This window comes from Manis pentadactyla, chromosome X, assembly GCF_030020395.1.
Source record: "Manis pentadactyla isolate mManPen7 chromosome X, mManPen7.hap1, whole genome shotgun sequence".
NCBI classification, from domain to species: domain Eukaryota; kingdom Metazoa; phylum Chordata; class Mammalia; order Pholidota; family Manidae; genus Manis; species Manis pentadactyla.
The window spans coordinates 117,030,115-117,058,069 of record NC_080038.1 but is presented as its reverse complement, the minus strand read 5'-3'; the positions used below and the strand labels follow the sequence as shown (position 1 = coordinate 117,058,069).

Sequence of the window (27,955 nt, the reverse complement as noted above, 5' to 3'; positions counted from 1 at the left end):
GTGTCCCCATCCCTCTGTTCCTCCCCAGACACTCAGATGGCCCTGTCCCACACAAAGGTGACCAGCCGCCTGACATTCAGTAGCACACGCTGGTGCTTGTGTCTTGTTATTCTGCCTGGCAGTGTGTCTGCTGAAATGTTCTTCCCGGAAAGGTTTTGTCCCTTCACAGGGCCTCCTTTTCTCCCTCCTGCCTTTCTTTCTCTCCCAGGCACCACCACCTGCTCCAGTTGCCCCCATGGCATGGTGCTTTGTAGTGGAAGCAAGGGTGGGGGAAGGGCAGGGGACAGCCTGCAACATTAAGCTGGAGCATTGGCCAAAGGCTCCTTCCTACAGGGGCTTTGAGCCAGGGAGAAGGGAAGGGGAGGGGGTCCCCATGTGCTCTAGCTCCTCCTCCTCTCTGGCAGCCTGCCTTGTCTCTGGCAGTTCTGGCCCCCAGAAGGAGAGTTACCCTTTGGCTTCTGGCTTGCTTAGCAAAAACCTAGGCACTTTATGCGGAACCCTCCAGAACTGCCATTTTATACCTCTCAGAGGCAATAGAGCAGCATTCTACACTCCTGGCCGGGACCTTCCTGCTAGCTCTTGTAGCTCTTTGCCTTTGTGGGATGGGGACAGACATTGGCTCTTGTTGTCTTGGGATTTACCAGAGGAAACAAATGCCCTGGGCCCTCATCTTTTCCCTGTTACCATTCCTTTGCTGGCTTCATGTCTCTCTAGGCAATTTTCCTGGCTGCCCAGGGCTCTGCACATAGCTGGCTTGAATCAAGTCAACAAATATTTGTTAACGATGATGTGTGTAGCCCTGAGTGAAGTGCTGTAAGGAACAACAGAGAAGATGACAATATGAACCTTGCCCCTAGGAGCTTAAAACTTAGCAAGGGAGGCCAGACTTGCCCATGAAACAGTGGAAGGATATTAAGACAGGCATTAAGCATTCTATTATTTGATTCAGTTCCAGGTATGCAGAGAAAGAGGGCAGTGGGGACCAGAGTGTCATAGAATGTTGTAGAAGACATAGGATTTAAGTGAGACCTTGATGCTCTGAGGGATTTGGGTAAGTGGGATGTAGTAGTTATCTATTGCGGTATAACGGATTACCCTAAAACTAAGCAGCTTATTAACATAACAATAAACACATATTATTTCACTCAGTTTCTGGGGTCAGGAATTCAGGAGCAGCTTAGCTGAGTCTGGCTTGAGGTCTCCCATGAGGTTGTAGTCAAGGGGTCAGCCATTCATCTGAAGGCTTGATTGGGGCTGGAGGATCTGCTTCCAGGGTGGCTCCATCACATGGTTAGCAAGTGGATGCTGGTTGTTGGCAGGAGACCTCCCTTCCTTGCCCTGTGGACCTATCCAAAGGGCTGCTTGAGTATCTTCATGACAGGGCAACTTGTTTCCCCCAGAATGAGTGATCCAAAAGAATGCAAGGCAGAAGCCACATTGTCTTTTCAGATGTAGCCTTGGAAGTCACATGCCATCATCTCTGAAATCTTCTATTGGCTATACAGGTCAGCCCAGCCCTGTGGATGGAGCTACATAAAAGCATGAATATCAGGAGGTGGGGCTCATCGGGGCCAATCTTAAGAGTCTGATGAGGGCACAGTCAGTCCTCTGGCCCCTCAGTGATTCATGTCCTCCCACATGCAATGTATACCCACCTCTCCCCATACCCAAGGCCCCCCAAAGTCTAGTCCAATTATGGCATCAGTTCCAAGATTAGAATCTCATCATCTAAAGTTAAGTCCAGGGGCAGATGAGGCTCTGTGGGTCTGGTGCCTTGAGAACAGCTCCTCAAACAGAGTTCCTCCCCATCTGAAGACCCCTGAACTAGAGAGACAAGTTACTTGCACCCCTAGACCCAATATGCCATGGTGGGACAGGCATGGCAACTTGCTCTAGACATTCAAGTTCAAAATGGGAGGAAAGGGAGACACACAGTGGTCATTCATGAGGAAAGGACTCTAATGTTCTGTGAGCACCTAACCTGTGCATTGTTCTAGAGCCTTTCTAGTGCATTATCTCAAAGACCTGCAAGGGAGAAAGTGAGTCTCAGAGAGAATGGGCCTGGCCCCAGCTCTTGTAGCTAGTGGATGGCAGAGGCAGGATTCAAACCCTGGGCCTGATTCACAAGCCTAGGGACTTCCCTTCCACTCCAGGTGGGCACAGTGTGATCTGGGGCTGCCGTGTGATGGGAGGTGGGAGAAGCCTGGCAAAGGTTAGAAGGAAGGCTTTTTACAAGAGTGAAGGCTTCAGCAGCTGTGCGTCTTTAGTCAAAGATAGCTATCCCGGCTTCTCTTTACTCTCAGAGTTTGCTTCTGTATATTTATAGATATGATTTGTAGAAACCTCAATAAATGAGGGTCGGACCAGGTAAAGAGTACTTGAGTGAAGCTGGGATGGCCCCTCAGTCTCTGATTTTCAATCCCTTTATCATTCTTTGGTTTATGTGGTTGAGGATTTGAGTCCTTTCACCTCCACTCACTGGGTGGAAATGGATGGAAGCCTGTGCTGATCCAGGACTACATCTCTGATTTCTAGGGCAAAGGTTGTTGGAGCCAGCAGAAGACACGACCTCCCAAATCTCCCACCCCAGTGAAACCCTCAGAACCATGCATGCCCTCTAAGTCCCGAAATGCTGGCCCAGAAGAGGCCTTGGAGTCACCCACAGCCCGGCAGATCCCCCCGGAGGCACGTCGGCTCATAGTGAACAAAAATGCAGGCGAGACCCTCCTGCAGCGGGCGGCACGTCTTGGATATAAGGTGAGGAGCTCCCAGCCACAGAAGGCAGAGCTTTGGGGCTTGAGCCTCAGCTGGCCTCCTTCTACTACCCGATGGCCTCTGGGGCTACCTTGCCCCTGGCATGGTGTGTGGGAATACAAGCTCATTTGAATGTCAGTTGGGGTTGAAAATAATTGATATGGTAACACAATATTTACAATCCAACATTCCTAGGTCAGAAATGGGATTTTTATGTTGCCTTGAATTTCTCTGGGCAGTGGCCCCCCAATTCAAAGAGGAACAGGGGTGATCATAGCTGAGTCTTTGTATCCTTCTCCAGCTTCTTCTCTTTTCTGCTTCTGGTAGCAGAGGGGCCAGGAGTATGTTGGGGGAGCAGGGCTGGATTCAGCCTACCATATACTACTTCCCTATGGACCGGAAGGAAAGCAGGAAGGGAAGCCCATGTTTACTGAGTACCTCTTTTGTCATGTTAAGAGCTCTGATTACTTCATATCATTTCATCTTCACCATAAACCTTTGGAGGTAGGTTTTATTAGCCCCATTTTACAATTAGCCCCTTAATAATCAAGACCTTGTGTTGGAGATTACTCAGCTTCTATACAGGTATGAGTCTGAATTCATACCAAGGTCTTTTTGATTCCCAAGTACCAGGGTATAAGTAGAAGCCTGACTCATTCACCATAATTACATTAGGTTGTTGGACATTTTTGTTGATAGAACTCACTGACCAGGTATTTTTGCCCATCACTCCGATTATTTCCTCAGGATTTGCTCATAAGGGTGGAGCTTCTGGGTTGTAGACCAGGCCTTCTTTTTTTTTTTTTTTTAAGACTTCCCATACTTATAACTGATTCATTTAAAGAGTGCCACAACTCCTAGCCAGGCTGGTCAGCACAGGAGAGCTGCCTTGATAGCATTTTGCCAGCAAGCCACCCATCTTTCTTGAGCACCTAGTGTGGGAGCCCAGATAGCTGCCAAAGGAGCCCTAGAGAAAAAGGATAACCAACCTCTGTCCTCAAGGTTTTCTTTTACCTGGGGCTAAACCAGCGAACAAGAAACCGTAGGAGAAGCAAGCAGGATAGGGCAAGAGCAGGTTGGGCAGCCTGCCACAGAGTGGTTTCAGGCCTTGGCGGGAGGAGGCAAACATCTGCATGGGTGAGGAAGGTTGGGGGCCTTGGGCTCTCCTGGGTACAGGCAGCATGACAGTTCCTGTTTCCACAAGGCGGTACCCCCATCGCAGGCACACACACCCTCCTTCACTTACTGGCCTTAAGCAGCCAGCATGTGAGCTAGCTGTCAGTCAGGGTGGCCACATAGCCCATCTCTCCAGGATCAGGGAGAGGGCTACTGATAGGCCCCTGTCAGCTATTGCTGGCCTCTTTGCCTCAGAAGAAGGGCTGCCTCTCCTTTCCCTGTCAGTTCATTCAGCAGCTTCATGGCAGACTAGCTAGGGGGCTTCTAGGCCCAGAGGCCCACCTCTGGTCCTCCTGTCTCAGCCAAGGGAAGCTGACCATTACTATGTGGATGAAGGCCGCATGGGATTACCTACAGAACAATCCTTTTGAGGGGCTGCTAGAACTGACTGCCCTAGGATAAACATCCAGGAATAGTACTTAAACCAGTTATTTCTTCCTTGTTCTAGAATTACCACCAGAGGCTATGCTTGCTACCACATGTCTTATTTCTCTGGTCTGGGGCTGTCTTATAGCGCCGCAGACTAGGAGCCATGCTCAGAATCAAGGCCTGAGGGTTTGAGCTCTAGGAGAGCAGGTGAGCCTCTCTGAGGACCTCACTTTGACAACCCACACCCAGGTGAGTGTTCTTGGTCAGAAGAAATGTCTCCTCACTACTGAGGAAACAGCCCAGAGCTGAGGCCCTGGCCAAGGCAGCTCAGGACTGACTTCGTTGACAAAAGATTTTGAGACTTGCCTGTCAGTACCAGGAATAAAGGGCAGGCTCAGAGACTCTTCGAACCAACTGGGGTGATTTCGAGAATTTGGCCTCTCTTTGCTCATGGAGCTACCCTGGTCCCCACAGGATGTTGTTCTCTACTGCCTCCAGAAAGACAAGGAATCCGTGAATCACCGTGACAATGCTGGCTACACGGCCCTGCATGAGGCTTGCTCCAGGGGCTGGACTGACATCCTGAACATCCTGCTACAGCACGGGGCCAACGTGAACTGCAGTGCGCAGGATGGCACAAGGCAAGAAAGCTGCTCCCAGCAACCCTCCCAACCCCCAGCATAGCCCCTCACTCAAAAAAGCATGCCCCAGTCTGGATCTGTGCAGAACATCAGGCTGCAAATTGCAGAGAGGCCTTGTCAGGAGGCGGTTGGGGAAGACGTCCATGAACTGCAGTGGGAAGCGGTTTAGGGCAGGGGTGGGTGTGTGCCTGGCTGGCAGGTCCACACTGGTTACTAAGGGGAGGCTGAGGTTGTTTAGGGATCATCCCATCAGATGCATCTTCACCAGGAAGACCATGCAGGTGTCCCTTGAATCATCCTGGTGGTGCATCTAGCTCAGGTGGATGGGCTTTAGCAACTGGGAGGCTGACCTTAGAGTAACATCCCAGATTTGATTCTTGATTTGATGTCTTTACACTTAAAAAAAATAAAAGACACCTGCTGTGTCTTAAAGACATCTCCTGTATCAGAAGGCCTACTTCCTAGGCAAAACAGAGACATGAGCTGCATACCAAGTAAGGGGCACTTGGGTTAGAGGCCGCATGCTCTGCTTAGCCACCACCTGGTGTATGGAGCCTGTCTGCTCATCCCTACTGTGGGGTGGTCATCCGGGTCCTTCTGTTCATACTCTCCAGCATCTGCTTTAAGTTTATCCTCAGTCATGGGCTTGTTCTCTCTCAAACTCTGGAGCTACCAGTGGAGCTACACTGTGTGCTAGAGACTGTTCCAAAATGTGGGGGTAACGAGAGAGAGAGAGAGAGAGATGGGAAGGAGAGAGGCCTACAGAAAAGAAGGATATGGGGAGACATAGTGAGGATGCAGGCCAGAGGTGCTTCCTCTGCCATAAGTCTTGCCCACGTTATCCTGGGGTCACCTCATTTTACTTTCCCCTGATGCAGTAGCTAGAGGCCTAGACACCCAGGTTCCCACTTGAGCCCTGCTGTCCTCTTCCACAGGCCAATTCATGATGCAGTGGTCAATGACAACCTGGAGACCATGTGGCTCTTACTGTCCTATGGGGCTGACCCCACACTGGCCACCTACTCGGGACAGACAGCCATGAAGCTGGCCAGCAGCGACACCATGAAGCGCTTTCTCAGTGGTAAGCATGGCCCCAGCTTGCAGCCATCATCCCAGGGGCTGGCCTCTGGGTGCTGAACCCCCGAGGAGATTTTCTTATCTCCCTCCATCTTAGACAGCTCCCATGAGGGGCATTAGCCCTCTTTCCAGGCTCTCCTTCAAGCATCTCAGAAATCTCTATGTACTACAAAAAATCCAGAGATCGGCTTCCTCTTGTCCCTGTGCTGTGAGTGTCCACATCAGATACATCCTCTTCAGGCCTTGCTAGCCACAGGGACCCATTTCCCTGCCAGGTATGTGACACGCCTCTGTCAGACAGCAGTCCCACTGATAGATTAAGGTGGAGGCGAAACATGTTGGCCTGTGCCTTGGTTACGCTGTGAGTTGCAAAGAAGTGATGCTTAGCGTGTTTCTTTTGTTTCTGCACTTTCTCCTTGTTGGTGATCCAACTGGAGGCCTAGGGAGCCCTTCTGACACTGCATTCCTCACAGCTCTTGCCTCTGCTAACTGTGATGTTCCCTCTGCATGCCCCTTTTCTTTTCTCTTTCTCACATGCCTCCTCTGGGAAAGTGCCTGGTGTTCAGGCCCATGACAAGGGCCACAAGCCAATGAGCAGATAGCAGCTGCTTGTCTGCAGTTAGATAGCTCTACTGAGCTGGGCATCAGGGACGGGGGAAGTTCCACTTGGGCCTGCTCGGTGGGAATCTCCTCAGACTTGACCTCTGAATAAGGAGGCCCACCTCCTTATGACATCACAGCTTGGCCCTTGCTCCAGCAGTTACTGCTTCAGACTGCCTGAGCACCGGACCGCAGAGCAGCTGGGCATTGTATCACAGATCCTTCTGGGAGGCTTCAGTGTTTGCTACTGGACCCCTCTCGGGGCTGGAAGCCCACAGGACCAAGGATTTTCCCAGTGCACCCCTCTCACCTGTGCTGTGGACCTCGTTAGTCCCAAACCCCTGCTGCCACAAAGATACAGATCTGGACTCCCTACCAGGGGCTTATTTATTTATGGAACAAAGGTTAGCTAGGTAGCTAGCTAATGGTGGAGGAAGAAACAAAGGAACCTGAGCTGAAGGTCCCTGTGGAAGGAGGACTAGGGCCATCTAGATGCTAATAAGAGCTGGATGGGAAGGAATGGGAGACTGTTAAGGGAGGCCTTGACTCCTTGTCAGCCAGCAACCCTCCAGCCAGTCCTCCATCAAACCGACTAAACCCTGTGGTCACTGGTCACCCTATACAGTCCTCAGCAGGACCCAGCCTCTCTGGCTAGGGGGAGGAGGATTGCCTCTTCCCTTCCCCCAGCTCTGGGATCCCAGACCCTGTCTTTGAGGTTCGGAGCAGCTTTGGGATGCTCACTGAGTCATTTCTCCTGGACCAGTGATGGCTCTAGTTCACTTGAGCCGAACCATCCCTGGGTGCAGGGCTCAGGGCAAGCCCCTGTCTGTGGCCAGTTCCTACATACCATGCACAATGTGCCCTCTCTCTTACGTATATACACGTTGTTGTCTGCACTCCACTTGACTCCCAGGAAAAGCTAGCACAGAAGAATGTCCAGAGTATCTCAACATGATAAAAGTACCACATGAAGTTCCATCTCTGATCATCAAGTCTAATCCAGGGGCCTCTTTGGGCTACAGATTGTCCTCCTGAGGTTCTTGGGACTCTCTAGGTCCAAATAAAGCTATCTCTGACCACTTTAGTAGGCAAACAAGGTCTTTTCTTCTTGACCCCTTCTCCAAAATCCCAAGGGAGTTTGAATATTGGAACCATTTTAAGTAGTTAAAAAAATTAGAAATGAACACATTTTTCTCTCTTCCTCTCCTTTTTCTGTTAACTAATCCTAACTGCTAGCCAGCTTCTGATGTCTCCTTAAATTAACTCAAATGTCAGTCCATGTTGCAGAATCAGAAGAAAACTTTTTTTAATTCTGGCACTTCCTAGCCTGTGTAGGCCAAACACTTCTATTCAAATTTTGACATTGTTTCTCAACTTCATGGGCATGGAACTATAGCTTCAAAAAGGGGGCCAGGAACTGAAAGGAGGGTTAAAACGGGGTCATCTCTTTTCCATGCAAATAGCAATTGGCGATTAAAAGCGGAGCTCTGGCTGGCTGTTGGAGAAAGTCCTAGCAAGCCAGGCTAGGGCCTTGGCCTTGGCCAACACCCCCAGGGAGGAGACACTGGCAGGAGTCAACAAGGATCCTGGGACTTGGGCCTATAGCCTGTTTTGGAGGAATGAGCAGATAATACTTACGGTCTTTTAAAAATCAAGGTGACATTTACCTAACATAACCATTTGGAAGGGAACAGTTCAACAGATCTTAGCATATTCACAATGTTGTGCACCCATCATTAGGGGCTCTTTTGATTCCTTGAATTGAGCGTTTCTCTTTTCTATCCTGCTACTCTCCTCCACCCTCTAATCTTAGAGAACCTCTGGGTAGAGCTGTATAGTGGCCACAGGAAGGACCATGAGGTTGGAGGAGGCTGGGGGTCATTTCCCTCTACTGCTCCACCTCCCCAACCCCTACAACCTGCTGCAGACATTTGATGAACTTCTGGATTTTTCTTTTACCTTGCCTGTCTGGCTGGGGTATTTAAAAAGCTTTTGCTTTTCATCCCCAAGCATTTGCCTGACTAGACTCTCTGTGGATTAATTGTCTTCTTCCTCTGCTGGTGGAGATCCCACTGGGCAGCAAATGAAGGTGAATCCTTGTATGGTGCAAAGGGCTCCATTTTCTTCAGGCGGGAAAGCTGAGCGAGAGTGTTGGGGTTGTGCCACAAGGAGAGCTTCCCTTGCTTTCTGCAAGGCCCTTGTTCTGGAAAGTTTGGGAATCAAATCCTCTTTTAAATACACAAAGGAATTTCAGTATTTACAGGTGTCCTGTAGTGAATCCTTTTGTAAAGCAGAAGATGCTGATAATTCATCTGGGTTGTAAATGTGGATTTTCCTATATTGGGTTGGCTTAAAGTGAGGCCTATTGCTTCTGAGGCCACAAAGGATTCAGTGGCACTCTTTCATCCGTTCATCCATCCATGAATTTATTGAGCACCTGTTCGGTTTCAGGTAGCCTGCTGGGCACTAAGGGTCAGGTAGTGAACCCTTTCTCTCTTGTCCTGGGGCTCAGAGCACCAAACCATCCAAACCTACTGAGAGGCTTTGGGGAGACCACCTCCCTGGGCGAAGTTACAGGCAGGCTTGTGCCTGACTTGCCTTTGACTGAAGAAAAGAATGGTAAACAAGCTAGCCAAGAGAAAACAGATTCATTTTTCCTCCTCTGTCAAATGTGGGGCTGGGGCCAGTCGTTGCTGGTTGGTTTGGGGCATCAGGGAGAGTGTCAGACTGCTTTTCCTCCTACCAATGAAAGGGTTAGCAGTTCACCACTGAGGTCACTGGATCACAGGTTTCTGTTTCTCCTGCCAGAGACCTCTGCCATGTGACCCCATGGTGAAGACTGCTGGTTTTTTGTTTTTCTCTCCTTTCATGTCCTTCAGCTGGGGACTTGGTTGGAGGAGATGGGGAGGGGTATGATGGGACCCTGGGAAAGAGCAAAACTGATTGCCGGGGTGAGTGCTCACATTGAGTACTTAAAAGGATTGTTTTTTAATTGAGGTAAAATTCACATGACAAAATTAACCATTTAAAAGTGAACAGTTCAGTGGCATTTAGTGTATTCCCAGGGTTGTACGATCACTGCCTCTCTCTAGTTCCAAAACCTTTTCATCACCCCAAAAGGAAACTCCCTATCCATCAAGCAGTTGCTCACCATTCCCAGCAGCTCACCCCACCCCTGGTCCCTGGCTACCACCCATCTGCTTTCTATCTCTATGGGTTTGCCCATTCTGTACCTTTCATAGAAATGGAATCATACACTACAGGGCCTTTTGTGTCTAACTTCTCTCACATAGCATCATGTTTTCAAGGCCCATCCATGTGGCAGCAGGTTTTAGTACTTCCTTCCTTTTTGAGGCCAAAGAATAAAGTCCCATTGTATGGATGTGCCACATTCCGTTTGTCCATTTATTGGCTGATGGACATTTGGGTTGTGTCCACCTTTTGGCAATAGTGACTCGTGCTGCTGTGGGTATGCATGTACATGTACTTGTTTCGAGTCCCATTTCAGTTCTTCTGGATTTCTGTCTAAGAGTGGGAGGGTACTTTTGGAAGGAAAGGATGAGAGTAAAGTGCTGAAAGTTGGCCTGGGGGTGGGGGGCAAGGGAGAATCAAGAAAAAGGAAAGCAGATCTTCATCCTGATTGTATGTGGTTGTATGTGAGGAGCTATGAGGAAGTGTGACCCTCAGTTGCACCATCAGGTGGGCCTTGGTGTTCCTTCTTGGGTGCTGCTCATGGGCCTGCACTGAATTCTGCATCTGGGCTCCTGCCGATTAGCGTGTGGCTGTCTCACAAAGGCAAATTCACGTGCGAATGACAACCATTTGCTGCCAGTGAGCAGAGTTAGAGGAATGTGCCAGGGACTCTGAAGGCCATTTCTAGAGAGGAGCCCCAGGAATGTGGAGAGCTAGGGCTGTCCTGATGGAATCTGCCTGTGACCTCTTCAGGGACAGCATCATTTGAATGCATATGTCTGGGCTTGCTAGTTAAGCAAGCACATGACTTTATAGTCTTGCCTTGTAGTAATTCCTCCCTCCCCCCTCCTTTCTTCCCCATATATTTTTTATGCACTTACTGTATGCTGGGCTCCTGGGCTTAAGTCCTGCAGAGACAATGATGAACAGGACAGATGTGGTCCTGCCTTTTGGGAACACGGTCTCATTCCTTCATCTCCCAGGACACCTAGCACCAGGCTAGGCACAGAATAGACACCCACCTACCTAACAAATGCTTTTGGAAGGAACTCCTTCCAACTCTCAAGTGGTACAGGGGATAGAAGAGCCTAGAGCCGGCAGCTGTGACCTCAGAGTTTTTCATGGAGTTCATAACAGAGATCTCATGTACATGACTGAAGGTTTTCCACTCTAGCTGCTCAGCCGTTGCTCTGACAGCTTCCCTTTGGCTGCCTTTTCCTACTGGAAGAAACCCTTCGTCTCCTAGAAGGCTACTACAAAACAGCTCCTTGCAGTAGCTTACCACAGCTAATAGGCATTTTTGCTGATAGGACATGTGACTCAAAGGGAAAGCATATTGGAGTGCAGTGGTGCCTTCCCTAGGGTAGAGTACTTCCTGCCTTTAAAAGTGGCTGCCAGCTTCCTCCTGGCATGTGGTTTCCAGGGGGTACTCTCACCTCATCTTTGCCCTTTGGACTCTCTCCTGTCCAGTTGTCCAGGTGTCACTTGCGGGCTGGTGGCAACCACACACAGCTAAATGAGCTTGCCAACTGTACTAGGTGGCATATTGGCAACTGCTGGGTCATGTGTCCACAGGTGACACCATTGAATTTGTCATAAAAGCCTGCTTTTTGTCCACATGGGGTTGAGAGGTGAAACAATTCCACTAGATGGTGCTTAGCTTGGAGACCAGGAGGCTAAGAGGTGACCTGATGTTTGTCCTTAGCTGATGAAGGGATAAAGTGTGGTCTATCCGTACAATGGAATACTATTCAGCCATAAAGAGGAATGAAGTGCTGATACATGTGACAACATGGGTCAACCTTGAAAACATGCTGTGTGAAAGACACTAGACACAAAAGGCCACATACTGTATGAGGCTTAAGTTTAGTTTTATTGTGGTAAAATACTTACAGCATAAAATTTACTATTTTCACCATTTTAAAGTATACAATTGAGTGACATCGATTACACTGTTGTGCAACTATCACCACTGTGAGGTTCTAGAACTTTTTCATCACCCCAAAAGGAAACCCTGTACCCACTGGGCAGTCACTTCCCGTTCCCTCCTAACCACCAGAGTGCTTTCTGTCTCTATAGATTTGCCTGTTCTGGAGATTTCATATACATGGACTCATACAGTATGTGGCCTTCTGTGTCTAGTGTCTTTCACACCGCATGTTTTCAAGGCTGACTCATGTTGTCACATGTATCAGCACTTCATTCCTCTTTATGGCTGAATAGTATTCCATTGTACGGATAGACCACACTTTATCCCTTCATCAGCTAAAGACCATTTGGGTTGTCTCCACCTTTTAGCTATTGTGAATGCTGCTATGAACATTTGTTTACAAATTTTTGTTTGAACATCTGTTTTCAGTTTTTTTGGGTATATACCTAGGAGTGGAAACAAAAGGTTTTTATGAAGATAAACTTAGCCATTTCCCCCATGTTTTTCAAAGATGAAACAGAAAGAATTATACTTCTTTATCTTACCTTGAATTGGAGAGATCATTGATTGAACAATGAACATTGTGACCAGCAGGGAGTTAAAGTCCTGAGATAGGTGTAGGATTCTGCTTGCCGAGAGTCATTCCCTCCACCATTTGAGCAGGGATCCCAGACCCAAATACCTTCAGGCTGATCACAGAAGAGAACAGAGCAGGCTGGGTGGGGACTGTTGAATTGGAGATCACACATGTCGCCTCTCCCTCCAGCCAACTGTTGACATGCAGGAATGTGGACACAGTGTTGCCAGATCTTCTGATTTTTTTTTTCAAGAAAAGTTGGAAGTCCTAGGTTTTTAAGTGATTTAAAACACTGGGCCCAAACCCCAGGTGATCACAGGGCTAGATTTGGCTCCTGGCCTCTGGTTTGCAACCTCTGACTGACAGCAGGAAGTTCATCTCCCTTCTCTTCTCCCATCCTCGAAGCCACCCATGGACACACTGTGCTCCTAGATTCTTTCTCCAGACTACCCTCCCTGTCTCACTGTCTTCTCTTACCAGATCACCTCTCAGATCTTCAGGGCCGGGCAGAGGATGACCCTGGTGTATCCTGGGACTTTTACAGCAGCTCTGTGTTGGGTAAGCTTTAAGTTGGATTCTTCCCATCCTTGTCTGTCACTCAGAGATGTGGGATTTGCTGCGGGTTTCACTGATTTTTAAAGACAGGAGTGACCCTGTCGGGGCAGCCCTTCTTCATCTGTCAGTAACTTACAGACCCTCTCAGCCCAAGCCCTAGCCCATGCTTCCCCCATTCATAGAACTTACTGGCCAAACCAGGAGATGCCACTGATTTGGACAACGGCATCCCTCATTAGCCCTCTACTACGCCCCACCCTTTGTGCATTGTCACCTCTCCTGGGACTGCTCACACTCAGGAGAGACCCAGTCCCTCATCTGGCAGCTACCATTCCTACCTGCCTTGCCTCCACAGCGCACACAGTTTCTGAGATAGCTGCTCTCTGAGCCCTTAGCTTTTTGGCCCAAGCTTCCCTCCCCTGGAAGCGCAGTGTGTGTTTATCTGTGGCTGTCCTCTACTAGCATTCACCCACCGGGCCAGGGACTGCAGACTGAGGAAGGCGCCCACCCCGTAGCCTGGAATGGAATGAAACAAGCCACACCGAAACCCATGGCTGGGGCAGGGAAGCGGCTGAGCCCGCTCCTGGCTTGGGGGATCCCAGCAGGCAGTCAGGCATTGGGGAAAGCTGCAGGCAGTGAAGGGCAGGTGTTTTTACCTTGCCTTTGACTGCTGATGGTATCTTCAGGCTTCCATCTCCAAAAGCCGAGCAGCTCATCCTTCGCATCACCTTGATTTTTTCCAATTGCAAGGCCGAGGAGTAAAATGAATCTCTGACCACAAAATACTATCTTCCAGGGCTAGAACCTTCATGCACCCTACCAAGGATATGAGCCATGGGGTCAGCAAAATTTGGCCCCAGCCAGGGGTCTGTGGGTTTGCTATTTATCTCCTAATCACCCACCTCCATGACCCTTTATCTCGGAGCATTTCTTTTCTTCAGTTGTGTGCATGTAGCTAAGTCCTAATTCCTTGTGTGCTCTTACAGAGGAAAAAGATGGGTTTGCCTGTGACCTCCTACATAATCCTCCTGGAAGCTCTGATGAAGGAGATGATGGAGGAGAGGATGATTTTATGTTTGAGCTCTCAGACAAGCCTCTTCTCCCTTGCTACAACCTCCAAGTGTCAGTGTCCCGCGGGTAAGTGTCTGAGAGATCTACAGGGACTGAGTGCCAGGATCCTGGCAACCCATGGCTTGCCTCTCTGGGAAGGCTGGAGTTCTCCAGAAGGAGGCTGAGGCCTGGAGAACAAATGCTAGAGCAGAGGAAAGGTAATATATGACCAAAGCCAGCCTGACTTTCCAGCCCAGATTAGTTTCATCCAGAGTAGAGGCTGTAAGCTCTAGATACGTTGACTGTGTAATTCCCAGACCCAAAATATAGATTCACTCCCTGAAGAATTTTTGCACTGTTCCTGGGTGTCAGAGATGATCTGGGAGATATTTGGGCTGGTGAACTATTAGACTCTCTTGAACATTTATATGGTTTGTGGGGACAGCCAGACAGAGTATTTGAAAGTTTGAGATTCTTGGAAAAGCTGGGACATGTAGTTACCATAGCTATGGGGCCACTAGGATCCTTAAGTAATCCCCAGGCTGGTTCCTTGTGGCCCTGATGTTGGCGAGATGGCATCAGCACTGTCATCTCAGATTACTGTGTATATTATAACCAGGATCACCCATTTTTGGAGACTAGAATATACGTGACGTTTAACATTGCTCTGATCCCAAATTAATCTTTATTTGATGATTCGGACGGGAGTCTGACAGCCCGCATGGTCCAAGTTCCCGCTGGATTTCACTGAGGGCAGCATGTGGCAGTGCTGTTCAGGACACTGGGTGAATTGTCCTTTTACTCCTAGCCTCCATCATTAAGTGTTTTCTTCTACTTGGTGTCTTCACGTATTTTGAATACCTTTGCAAACACTTCTAAGGATACCTTTTCTTTAATACTATTTTTAAAATATCAAACCCTATTTTGAAAAACAGTGCAAGTACATGAAGTGCACATGACAGAGCAGGGTGGCCAGTGGATTAGGGGCCTTTCAGTGAGCCCCTCAGTTGATGACTGTAACCATCGAGCCACTGTTCCTCTGCATCCCTTCCCCCCTGGCCTGATAAGAATAAAAACAGCTGAGATGATGACACTAGTAGGGATCAAGTTTCAGGGGCTATTGGTCCTTATTCTTCTAGGCATAAACTGATCCCTGAGGTCAGGGCAGGGCCTCTGGGATCTAGTATTGCATGGTTAATGAATCCCTCCAAAGTACTCAGCACCTCCTTCTCTGAAGCAGAATCTTGGGCTTCAGGCAGTAAAAGGACCAGAGCAAGGTGCTTTAGGTATGGATGGATCAAGGGGCAGCCAAGGACTGTGCGCCACTCAGCAAGCCAGGCGGTGGGCAGGTTTTTGGTTGAGAGCTTAGTACCAGCAAAGCTGCTTTTTCTGATGGTCCCAGCCTGCCAGTGTCTCTTCTGAATCTGCCCTTTCCCACAGCTTTGGCACAATGTGGTGATTTATGTTCTTCAAGAAGTAGGTAGGGGGGAGAATGGTGACTCTGAGGCCCTGTTGGGGGGTTCCAGAGTGCTTCCTGAATCATCAAAGCAAAACTGAATTCTGATTACCAGTGTTAATGTTCTGAGGGTTTTTTTTGAAAGTGATGGTCCAGGGGTTTGGTTATCTGTAGTCCTTTTCTCTTAACCTAGAACACTTCCTTCCCTGATTGTGTGAGATGACAGAATTTACTGTCATTTGGAAGTAGTGTTGCATTTTAGGAATAAGGATGACAGGTCTGTGTAGAAGTGTTAGGTGCTATACAGATCATTTAGTTCTATAAATGTGGCCTCCGCAGTTCACCAGGTCAAACTCTGAGGGCTACAGTACGGCTGGGGCTTACAAAGAATCTCCAGTCCAGTAGAGGTGACAGGCAAGTATACATTCAACTCGAATAAAAGACAGAAAATCCTAAGCAGATAAGTTATTGCAAAAAAAAACCCAAACAGCTCAGAAGGGTGTCAAATGAAAAGGAAACGTTCCAGTTCACCCTGAGCCCCCATTCCTATGTCACAGAGAAACCACAGCTTACATTCAGTATCCTTTCTGAAGTGGACTCTGTTATAAGTATTATGACAGGGGTATGAACCATGTACCACGAGACCGTGGAAGATGGGACAAGCGAGCAGTTACATCAGGGGGAGGCTTCAAGGATGAAGTGACATCTGACCTGGGCCAGAGAGGAGAGCAAGATGGCAGGCATGGCACGAGCAAAGGCACTGAGACATACAAGTTCAGAAAGTTCAGAAAGCAGGGCTAGACCTTCATCAAATGGCTGGCACTTGGTGGGGTGGGGGTGGGGTGTGTGTATGTGTGTGTGAGATTGGGTGGAGATTGGGCTGAAGAGGTTGAATGGGGTCATGTTTGGAAGGTCTTGCATAATATCATGCTAAAGAATTCAGAGTTTCTTTGCTGGAGGTACTGGGGATCCATTGAAAGCTGTTTGGGGAGCAAGTGAAAAAGTCAGCTTTCCTTTTTAGAAAAATAACAGTAACAGAGGACACAGTGAGGGTGGGTGGGGGTACAGAAGAATGAATCTTGGAAGAGGGAAACCAGTTGGGAAGCTGATGCAATATAGTCCAGGCCAACAGTGGCAAAGGCTAGAAGTGGGACAGTAGAATGATGAGGAGGGAAAGCCCTGGAAACAGGGACCACTAACATGGAGATGCAGTGTTTCTTCCTGGTCTAGTCAGAGCAAGCGTTTGGCCCATGACTGGTCTCTCTAGCACCCCTCCCAGCTGTCCCCCGGCTGCCGTCCAGTCGGGTGTGCTCAGCAAAGTCAGACTGACTGTAATGTGAGCTCCAGCCCTGCAGAAATGATGGTGCTGCTGCTGGAGAAAAAAACTTGTCTAATGCATTCCAGAGCCAGAGAGAAATGCCTTTTGGATTACCCGCAGTTTAGGCCTTCCTCCACGGCTCCCCCTCTGCTGGGGAAGATCTTGGAGAACAAGGAGGCAGGGGAAGCAGGAGTGAGAACAGGAAAGGGAAACCAGACAGAGTTGGCAGCGTAGGTCAGGGAAAGAACTGAGTCTACCACATGGTAAATTCCAGGTCACGGGGAATGGGTAAGGCCTCAGGAAGCCTGCTAAGAGTTTGAGGTTCTGGAACGCTCTTTTCTCTTTTGCTCCCACTTTTTAGAGGATGTCAGTTACAGGTTGAGTGCTTGCCATTTAGCTAAAAGCTGGGCCAGCCGATGTAGGGAACGGGAAAATTTTTGCTTCGGCTGCACCTAAGGAGCCTATGGGTTAGGGGGGGTGGCCGGCTACCTTGGGCCTTGCAGAGTGCTCCCAGCACCCCACCGCTTCCCCGCAGCCCCCTTCCCTAACTCCTGTTCTTGCCTTTTCCAGGCCCTGCAACTGGTTTCTCTTTACTGATGTCCTGAAGAGGCTGAAGCTTTCCTCGAGGATCTTTCAAGCTCGGTTCCCGCACTTTGAAATCGCCACCTTGCCCAAAGCCGAGTTCTTCCGGCAGGTGGCTTCCAGCCAGCTGCTGACCCCTGCCGAGTGGCCTGCAGGCATGGAGGAAGGCTCTGCCCCAGGCTCCTCTGAGACTGTGGAGCTGGTGCTGTATGAGCCTGAGCTGCTCCGGCTCCTAGGGTCCGAGGTGGAGTTCCAGCCTTCGAACAGTTGACCGGGAAAACAGGCCCTCCTTTTCTTCTTTCTCCTCTCGAGTTCACCCTTCCCCCACCTCCCATGTTTTTCCCCACCAAGCACCAGACTGCAGAATGAGGCAATAACACGGACCAACAAGAAGCCGCCTTATTAATGCCAGCATTAGTGACTGGAGATATATATATATATTTTTTTGTTACAGTTACTTCTCATCTCCCTGTCATCTTCATTGTTGTCATGGTTGGTGATGGGGTTGGAAAGTTGAACTCCACGTCTGAGGACAGAGGTCCCAGGGGTGGTGGGAAGTGGCACCAGGGTCCCTTGGACTGGCCTCCTTGTGTACAACCAAGACCAAACCAGGGCCCTGGGTGGCCATGGCCTGTCCATAGGAGAAATGAGAAAAGCCCAAATCTCTGACTACCCCCTCTGTTCCCCTGTGTTCTTCTGTCTTCCATAGTATTTATTTTATTAGTATTTAATTTGTATTGTTTTGTTGATTTCTGATAAGTCTGTATCACTGTGATGGTTTGAGACAACTTGTTGTATTGGGGGACTTTCTTCACCTCCTTTCTTTGTCTTTCTTGGTAAGCTCTGGAGCTGTTCCCTCCCTCTGACAAAGTCACTCCCAGGTTTGTCCCCCCACCCCAGTGAGAACGGGATGGGGGATGGGTGGGGGCCATGGACTTGTGACTAATGAAGGTGGCTGGTGCTGGCCCAGGACGGGGGTTGGGAGGTAAATGCTGAGGCTCTGGTGCTCCCCACCTTCTCCCAGTTTTTCTTGTTTCACACCCCCTGCCCTTTGCAGCAGCCCTGCTATCCTGAGGTTAGTGTTTACTGGGGAGGGGGGGAGGGGAAGATCATGGGGGTGAGGGGTTAATGAGTTACCCTAACAGAGGAGAGCTGAGAATGGGCCTGAAGGGTAAGGTTGCCCCTCCTCAGACTTTCACCACTGCTCCCTCAGAGTGCACAGTATGGGTTTGTGCTTGTGTCTTCCCCCTGCCCCTCTCCCTGGAGAGGGCAGCCTTACCCTCTCTGGATGCTGAGCCTGTCAGCTGCCAGCCCTTGCCCCCATCTCTCTCCCTGCTAGACTTACAGCAGCCCTTTTCCTTTCTCTTCTCTCTCCTCCCTCCTCTCCCTCTGCTCCGTTCGCCTTTGGCATCTGCAGAGAGCTCTGGATGGACTGCCAGATGTGAGGTTCAGGCCTCGGCTGTTTCCTAGGCAAGGGCAGGAGACGTCTCCTGTCCAGCTCCACTCCTGCCTGGGGATCTGGGGCTGAGTGTGGGCCTTCACTGGGCCTCCCTCCTGGCCTCAAAGCCTCTAGCCCTGGGTTTGTTCAGGGGGAGAGTGGGAAAGAGGGAGGAGCTCAGGCTGCTTCCCTGGCCCCGCCCCCTCCGTGGCATTATCTTTCTCACTCTTGTTCTTATTTTTCTACCAATTGCTATTTTTCCGAACAATCCTTGTAGAGAGTATGTGCCATCCAAAGGCAGGAGGGCCTTGCTGTGGCCGGCTCTGATTGGAGATGGTACAGTTTTATTGTACAGGTGCTAAAACAACAACAACAAAAGAAGAAAATAGAAAAAAAAAAGACAAAAAAAAAAGGCAAAAAAAAAAAGCCAGTTTGAGGATGGGACAATCTGTTCTCTGGAGACTCCTGACCTATGCAGGAGCATTGGTGGTTATTTTCTTTGTATTGTGTTCTTTGTTCCCCTGGGGAAGTTCTAGGCCCCCTTCTGTAGGACTGCTCCCCGCTCCCACTATACTGCCCAGCTGGTTTTGAACAGTTGTTCTCCCTTAAAAAAAATTTTATATATATATATATATATATATATATATATATATATATATATATATATATAGTTGAGGGATGTGGGGTATTAATTTGTTGGTTTTGTTGGGATTCATGGTATTGTGTGGTTTATGTTTGCCTTTACTTTTTTGCATTTTGGTGTGTATTCTGGCTGCCCTTTATGTTTCATTTTAAGCAACTGGCTGTGGAGTCAAAAACACTTGCATACTGAAAAGCCTGTGTCGGCGTTTCTGTCTCCTGTCTCTCCTTACTCTTTTCCCCATGCTGGTTTTTCAGTTGTTAATGATGAGCATTGTGATGAAGTCAATGGGGAAACACATGATCCTGCTTTGCAGTTTTGGGTCCGTAAGAGGTGCAACGAATGAGGACAAGGTGGAGTGGCTAGTGAACATTTGGGTCACTGGACCAAGATCTGGAAAGAAAAGGAAAGGGAGGGGGAAAATCCTGTCAGATGAGTGGGTGGGAAAAATGGAGTACTTGCCTTGGTTTAGGGGTGGGTGGGCATGTGTTCCTTGTTCACATTGGAGTAGCAGAATTGGAGGGAGGAGGCCCCTTTTAGGTGGTTGTGAGTAAAGGTCCTCTTGAACACTAGGAAATAACCTGCCCACTGTGTCTTTCCTGCTCTGGGCCCCTCACACTGCTGACTGCTCTGCTCTTACTTCTGCCCTCACCGTGGGGCCAGTGGCCCCCCTGGCCCTACACACAGTACAGGCCTTCTATGTTTCCTAAAACCCAGCTCCTGTGGAGGCAAGATGTCCATCTGGGTTTTAAACAAGTTTTTCTTTCCACTTCTGGAAAACTGTGGTAGAAGCTATGATTCCTTCTGGCTGCTGTCTCCAGAATGAGCCTGTTACTCTTAGGGGAAGGAGATGTCTGACAGGCCTGGGATGAGGTCCTTTTAGGCCATATTCCCAGGGCCTCTTGCTATGGCTTCCATCCCTGGAGAGCCCTGTCAGTGTGTATGTGGGGGGCTCTATGTGTCCAGCCAGCTGAAGTCCAGCCACCCCCAGGATGAACTAGATGCAGCTCTCTTTGCTCAAGCCCCAGCAGCGTTCTTCAACTGGTCCTTCCGCCCAGGGGTAAAACTGTCGTCCCCGTTGAGCCACAGTCTTAATCTTCATTGGCCTTCATCTCTCTACTTTTTGATCCCGAGACCCTCTAAAATGTTTGCTTTCTCAGATTCCCAAACGACTGATTTTAGGTCACTCCTTTGTTTGGGACTTGTAGTTAAGAATTCAGACATGTCACAAAAGCCATGTGGTGAGTGCAAGGATTCAGCTAGGCCCAGGATGCTGTGGGAGCTGAAAGGGGTGGTGAACAAGACTTCCTGGGAGGGGTGAGGTCTAGGGACACTCACGTAGAAAAATAAGAATTAGGGGTGGCAGAGAAGAATCTCTAAACTGAGAGGACAATCTTAACAAAGGCTTGGAGACAGAGGAGGGCAGTATGTGCAGGAAGTGGCAACCCACTTCAGTGTCACTGCTGTTGGAAGGGACAGACAGGGAGGCAGAAAGTGCTGGAGCCCTGCTACCCATGCCAAGGAGTGTGGCTTGGAGTTTTGCCTCAGGTGGTGGGGACCCATGGGAAAACTTTAAACTGGGTTTTTTGTTCGGTTTTTGTTTTAATAAATTGGTAAAAATGTGTTGGAGGTGGGACAGGCAGAGGGAGGGAAAGAAAGGTAAAATTGCCTGAGATTCAGAAGAAAGGATGAAAGGAGAGAGGTGGGGGTACTGTAAGGGTTTCCATTTAAGGCAAGAGGGAGATGCTGGCCAAGTCAGAATGACCCCAAAGGAATAGGTGATAGTCCTCTGGGGAGCTGTGGACTGCTGTGGATGGTCGGGTTTTGGGGGGCTGGGTGCATACAACCTTTTATTTCCCTGGAAAAAGGCAGTGAGTTAAAAGCAAAACCAAATAGCAGTTTCTTGTGTTCTTGCTTTTGGGCTCCTTCCCCCACCCGTTTCCCAAGCCCTGTCACTGCCTTGTGCCAGGCTGGGAAGTTCCAAGGCAGGAGGTCTGCGCTGTGATATTAAACCCACGTCTGTGGCCAGGATTAGGGTGAAGATGGTGGGCTCTTGTTAAATGATCTCGTAATCCTTTCAGTGTGGCCTAGGGGAAATGGCCAGCTCCACCACTTAACGCCGTAGCTGACCTTGGGTGAGAACCTAATATTTCTGAGCCTTTATTGCTGCATCTGCCAAATGGGGCTCAGTTTACCGACAGAAGAGAATCATACTGTGTAAACATGGCTGTTTATCTTAAGTTCCTCTTATGTGCCAAAGACGAGGGCCTACAGTTAATGGTGGTCTTACCAGAATGTTTCTCTTTGGAGTGCAGGGTTTAAAGGGACGCTCCATTCAAGTGTCCGTGTTGTGGGGAAAAGGCCATTCCCTAGCTCCGCATCCCTATTTGCGTTGGGGGGCTGTTGCGAACTGAGCAGTAAATTTCTGCCCCTTCCGTATTCTAACCTATAAAGGAGAAGCTTGGGTGCTCTGTTGCGTCCCGCCCCTGCTGATAAAAGTGTGTGTGTGTTTTAGGGAGGATGGGGTTCGCCCCAAGCTTGGACTGCTGAGCAGGGTGGACCTTCGGCCCCCGCAGCGGGGCGACCGGGGCTCCACGTGCAGAGCCCGGCTGGCAAGCCGTAGCGTCAGGCCGTGGGGCGCGGACTTCTGCCGGGCCCCGGGCTGTGCCGGCCCGCTGGGAGCTCGGGCACGCGCAGCGGCCGGTCGGGGCCCTTTGCTGGCAAGCGCGCGCCTCGATCGCTCTCGGATTTCAAGGTAGAAAGCGGAGCCTCGTGCAACTGTAGCCAAAAGCAGGCCGCGGTGGGGATATAGGCCAAGCCGGGTGCCCCGCGGCGGGAGCCCCGGCAGGGCCTTCCTCCCGCCGCGCCAGGGAGCACGGTGGCCGGCGCGAAAGGCCGAGTCTGCGGCATCCGCCGCGTGTTCACCTGTGGGTCCGGGAGGCTGGGGGAGGGGGGCCGCAGGGGGCGGGGCCAGGGCGCGACCGGCCAATGGGGAGAGGGCATCCAGCCGACTGCAAAATTCCCCCTGGAAAGTGGAGGCGGCGGGGGCCGGGGGGGAAAGTTCGAAGCGTCACAGCAATGACAAGCCTTGGTCGTGGCCGGAACCGCCAAGGGACAATTGGGGGTGCAGGATCAGAACAGAGGGACAGGAAGACGCTGGCGGCGGCAGGCCCCGCCCCGGCCACCTCTCCCTTTCCGCGCTCCGTGTGGCAACCCTCCTGCCGCGGGCGGCTCGTCTGCGCCATCTGCTGGACGTCCGTCCTCACAACCAGTGTGCCTAGGCTGAGGCTCTCGCAGGCTGAAACCACCTTGGCCTCCCAGCCCTGGGAGCGGCCAATGAACTCACGCACCTCGGGAATAGCGGACTCTGGAGCAGGAGGCAACCGCGTCTTTAAAAATACGTGACGGGGTCATAAAAACGTTATGATCGTGAGAATAACTTCTTGTCCAGCCCCTCCCACTGGGCCTGACATTTCTACAATTCAGTCCCACCTAGGGATGAGGCAACAGTGATGAAGCTGTCCCAAGAAGCCGGCAGGGACAAAGGCAGGAGTCCAGGAGTCGCCCAAGGCACTTGGTGATAGCAAGGCACAGTTGGGAGCAGCCTTGGGCTCCTTGTGGACCCTATTGTCCAGGAGTGGCCATAGACATAAGCAAAGGAGGCGGCTGCCTGCAGTGTTAATTTGAGGGGTCAACAAAGCTGTGAAATTCCCCAGGTGTGGGTTGTCCTTCTCCCTCCCTGATTGCCTGCCATAGTATAGGGCTGAAATACCCGTGATTAAAGACAGGACTCATTCATTCTTTCAATAAACATTTATTGAGCACCTACTGTGTGCCAGGCACTGTGCTAGGCGCTGGGGATACATCAGTGACTAACACACAGTCCCTGTCCTTGAGGAGCTCACAGTCTGTTGCAGGGGAAATGTACATAAACACATAGCTAAGGAGCTACATGGGCTAAGTGCTACAGTAAGAGGTATACACAAAGTGCTGTGGGAGCCCAAAGGAGGGAGTAAGACATCAGCTGTTGGGGGGTGAGGAGCGTGTCTTTTGACACCATGAAACCGTTGCAAAGGCTGGGATGTTGTTGCCAGATGACCCTGGTTAACACGATGCTATCTCCTGAGGTTCTCCTCTAGCCCTCTCCCATAACTAGGTCAGCACAGGTTAGTTTATTACATTAGCTAATTTAACACTGAGTTAGGAAAACTGGACAGGGAAGTTTCTTTAAGGGAGGGGATGTTCAAAGTAGTAACAACTCTTGGGGGCTAAGAGTGGGGGTACCATGAGGGCACTGAGCAGGGAGGGCAGGCCCTGGGCAGTGGAGCACTTGGGGTGAGTGCTTGTGCAGAGGAGAGGTCAGAAGTCACTGACGTCAAACTTTGGTCCCCATCTCTCACCAGCTCAGTTAGTAACCGTTTGCCGATGCTCAGTAGATGCTTTGCAGTGTGCCCTGCTCTGTGGTGATACAGTCTCCCATCCCTCAGAAGGTAACGCACTAACTGGGGAGACTACATAGGCCCAGGTCGCTGAAGATTGAAGTAACAGTTTGTGATTGTAATAGAGATGTCACAAGCTATTCATGGGCAGTTGCTAAAACAGTGGCAATTGCTATGAATTTAAAATGAAGAACTCACTTAAGGATAGGCTGGTCTGAATTACATCCTGAAGGAGGGATACGATTTAGTTGGTGTGGCCTGCTTAGTGAGGTGGGAAGATCATTCTGGTTGAGCAGAAAGGCCCAAGTACAGTTAAAGCACAGAGGTGGGAGACTTGAAACAGAGGCATTTTCCAAGGCCAGTGAGTCCATCAGTTTGACTAGAGCAGTACCTGGGGGTGGGGGGAGCAATGTTAGAAGACAGGGGAGTTGGTTGGGACCTGATGGTGAAGGGTCTTGCTGGCAGGTCAAGGACTTGGGACCTTGTCTGAAGGTAGGGCTGAGGCTAAGCTTAAACTACTTCTGGAACTACGGTCCTGAGCCCTCTAGTGCTCCCCCACTCCTCCAGGACCCCGGCCTACCTCATGATTCCACAGATAAAGCCTTACTGCCCAGCTGCCTAGATTGGGATTGGAGGGTAAGTGTTTTGAGTATTACCTTTACCTGTAGGCAGTGAGAAGTCGCTGAAGGCCTTTTGGCAGAAGAACAGAATTGGTGCCCTGGCAGGTCAGACAGGACAAGACAGGTCACACTGGGGTTCATTGATGTCCCCACGGAAAGGGATAAGCTCTGGGAATGTGGGAGAAAGGCCATATTCTAGAGATGTGGCAAACTGGGCTGGATTTCAGGAGATGGGGGAGGGGACAAAAATCAAGCGAAGGCAGGCATCAACTGTTGCAGAAATGTCAAACTTAGAAGATCAGGAAAATGGTCACATCATTAACAGAAAGACATAAGTCATGATGGCTTTTTGTTTGCTTTTTGAGAAAGGTTATGTGTGTGTGTTAGGCAGGGGAATACTATAAAAATTCATTTTTCAGAGAGGGGCTGCCTTTGAGGGCCTGGCAGGCACCTAAGGGGAACTTTCCAGCAGGAGGTGAGGAGAAAAGCAGGGGCTGCAGCTCTAGATTTCAAACTCATTCCCAGAGAGCTGAGCCAGAGTCAGGAGAATGGATGTGACTCGTGTGTGGGGAGGGTGGTACCTGCATTGAAAGTGGTACATACTGAGTGACCACAGGCTCAGAGAGGAGGAAAGAAACCAGAGAGCCTAGCTACCGCCAGAGCCAGTGGGAATGGGTGTTATGAGCCCTGAGGGCTGTCAGGGGCCAGGGACTGGGAAGAAGACATTCAGTGTCCCTGTGAGGGTATCAGCAACCTTCAGATGATGACTTCTATGGAGTTGGAGTGAGGGGCAGGGCCATCCCTAACCCACACAGTGCAAACTTTGATTTCCAGAAGGTGACCCTTTCTCAAGATTCTTTACTTTCCACCATCAGGAATTTGTCATAAGAAACTCACTTTATTAGAAAAAGGCACTTTAATACCAAGTGCTGGAGATGTGTAATAAATGCTCCTATGCAACCATGTATGGTGCCCACCCCCCAGAGGGGAGAACAAGAAGAGAGGGAGTGACCAGAAGGAGAGAGAGAAGAGCAACCAGGGGAGGTAGTTAAGTCAAGGGGATGGTTTTGTACCAAGGACATAGCAAAGGTCCTGAGGCACTGATTCACAGTAACCAAATTCACCCGATAATACAATTGTTTCCAAGGCTGGCATATCTTAGCGTTTAGCCTCACCCCAAACTTGGCAGGAGAGAGGCTAATTCAAAGGGACAGAGGAGGGGGTCCAGGCCCTAGGCTGAGGGGTTGACTTTAAGAAAGATTCAGTTGACCTTTCCTCAGGAAGAGGAGAGAAGGAGGCAGGGAGCCATGTGGAGACACAAGAAACGCCCTTGGAGCTCACATCCGCTGGCTCCTGTCTTCCTGGTGCAAAAGCGGGGAGGTGAGGGCCAGTGGTCTGCTTGAGGAGGTCTGCTGTAGCCATCGTGGGGGTGGGTGGGTCAGCAAACCTACCAGGTAAGTAGAAGGTGGGCTGAAGAATGGGCACACATGAGCAATAACAGAGGCAGACCCAATGTACATCGCTACATGACTCCCAAGCAGCGACTGGCAGCAGGGAAATACCGGGGGGAAGTCAAGAGGGAACCCAGGATCAGGGGTGTAGGCCAGTGAAGATTGGTACCACAGTCCAAGCCCTCGGCACAAATATTCAATTAATTCAGCCTGCCTGGGAACAGGGTCTGGATCTGACCCTGGAGGGGCACTCGGTCCCTGTCTACCTCCTGGCAAAGCACTCTGGGATGGCCAAGGTTCCAGTGTGCTAGTAAGAGACTGGTGGCCAGTGAGGCCGACTCCAGGAAGAGGACCTCAGTCTAGCCTGGGGGATGCTCCCCAGGGCTGAGTTCCCTCCCTCTCTTTATGCTTTTATCCCACTTGGCCTCTCCTTGTCCCTTAGAACTGCATCTTCCCCAACATACATGTGCACCGAAGCTGTCCTACCCTGGATCTGTTCCAGCTCTGTGACATCTCTTCAGATTTAGGGGATCCAACCTGTACCCCACAGTCTCAGAACAAGTGAATCTTGGTTTGCACAGAGGGAACTAGAGAATGCTTTCTCTTAAAAAAAAATCCCCCTCTCTGTGGCTGACCCACAGAGAAACACACACCACCCTTGAGGACTTCACAGCTACACTTGCATCTCCCCCAAAGAAATGGACATAAGACCTGTGAGTACTCACAAATACATAGAGATAGTCACACACGGAACAGTAAATTCCCTGTGGAGGGAACGGAGATGGTGAAATACGGCCAGGCAAAAAGACCCTTCCCATGAAGCCCCTCACCAGCCCTGGCCACAAACTCCTCAGGAGGTTTGCCCTCCATCACCAAGTCAGCCCATCACCCTGACAAGAGCATATCCCCGAGTGCTCTTGAAGGCCATAGCCTGACGACAGGGGTGCTCACACTGGACACGGCTTGGCTGTGGTGACTCTGGGCAGGGACCGGGGACGCGGGCTGCCTGGTGTATTGCCATCCCACTGAAATGTAAGGGCAAGTGTGGTACTTCAGTCAGTCTCTGCTCGAGGAAGTTGGTTCAAATCCGCTGCTTAGCCTTGCCTGGCAGGTTACACTTCGCCTGACCCCTCCATTTACATGTCATGGGGCTCCATCTTAATGAGGGAGGTGGGGTTGAATGGGGAGAAGGGGGCTGAGGCTGGGGATCTGGTCAGCAGGCTCCCAGATGTGCTCACACTAGGCTCAGCCATAAACAGGGACCCTGAGCCAGAGGACAGCTCAAGTTCAGCCACTGGGGTCAGCCCAACAGTGGGGTGTCTGGGAGGAGGGAAAGTCTGGCTCCCCAGAAGGCTTGGGTTGTGGGAACCCCTTGAAACCATTTGGGTTGGAAGTGGCTGAAGGTGAGGCCGATCCCTCAGGAGTTCCCTCAGGGTCTCTTCAGGAACCAGCAGCCCCTCCATGGGGGCCCCAGTCACCATGCCCTGCACATAGGAGGAAGGCCTCAGCGGCCCCTCCTGGACTCCAGGGGCTGCTGTGGCACCAGAAGTCCTGATGAAGGCAGCAATGACCGTCCCGGGCGGCTGAGAACTGGACACTGCCGATCCAGCCCCTGTGACTGAGGGTGCCGCCGGATTGGTTGGGCGGCTGGCCCCAGCCAGAAGTTGGGGGAGGCCACTAAGAATCAGTGGAGCCCCTGGTACTGCCACCTGGCTCTCTTGAAAACTGGTGTTCAATGGGAAGGAGGCCTGCAAAGTGAAGGTGTCCTTGAAGGTGGAAGCAGGCGGAACGCTCTGGAGAACGAGCTGGGTCGAAGCAGTAGTACTGGCAGGAGGCCCGGTGGTCAGCACCGTGGTCAGTGGCACTGTCTGCAGGGTCAAGGCTGAGCCTGACCCCACTGGGGCCACTCCTAGGTGGATACTGCTGGGCACTGAAGCAGTACTGTGAAGAAATAGAAATCAGATTTGGTTAAGGCAGGAGGCATCTCCTAATGGGCTCGGAAGGAGGACACAGGAGGAACAGAGCTGAAGATGTTTTGTTTCTGTTGTTATTGTTTTGGCTAACACTGACTGAGTACTTAGTTTAGGCCA

The 27,955-nt window shown here is 50.4% G+C and overlaps 2 protein-coding genes across 17 annotated transcripts in view; one reads left to right on the top strand and one right to left on the bottom strand.

The window, feature by feature from the left end:
- Nucleotides 1-19,345, top strand: part of BCORL1 (BCL6 corepressor like 1) — a 58,984-nt gene extending 39,639 nt beyond the window's left edge. For 5 of the 7 annotated variants that reach the window (XM_057495292.1, XM_057495291.1, XM_057495295.1 and 2 more), the window contains 2 exons: nt 2,536-2,757; nt 4,774-5,001. In XM_057495292.1, coding sequence (XP_057351275.1) covers nt 2,536-2,757; nt 4,774-4,983 — 432 coding nt within the window. In that variant the 3' untranslated portion in view covers nt 4,984-5,001. Of the gene's footprint in view, nt 1-2,535; nt 2,758-4,378; nt 4,507-4,773; nt 5,002-5,875; nt 6,022-12,796; nt 12,875-13,857; nt 14,009-17,265 lie in introns of those variants that run through there. The other 2 variants (XM_036910961.2, XR_008995014.1) reach the window with 2 other exon arrangements.
- A 3,784-nt stretch (nt 19,346-23,129) lies between these two features.
- ELF4 (E74 like ETS transcription factor 4) overlaps nt 23,130-27,955 on the bottom strand; it is a 40,854-nt gene continuing 36,028 nt past the window's right edge. For 9 of the 10 annotated variants that reach the window (XM_057496169.1, XM_057496167.1, XM_057496172.1 and 6 more), the window contains one exon: nt 23,130-27,806. In XM_057496169.1, coding sequence (XP_057352152.1) covers nt 27,002-27,806 — 805 coding nt within the window. In that variant the 3' untranslated portion in view covers nt 23,130-27,001. The remainder of the gene's footprint in view (nt 27,807-27,955) is intronic. The other variant, XM_036910977.2, reaches the window with a different exon arrangement.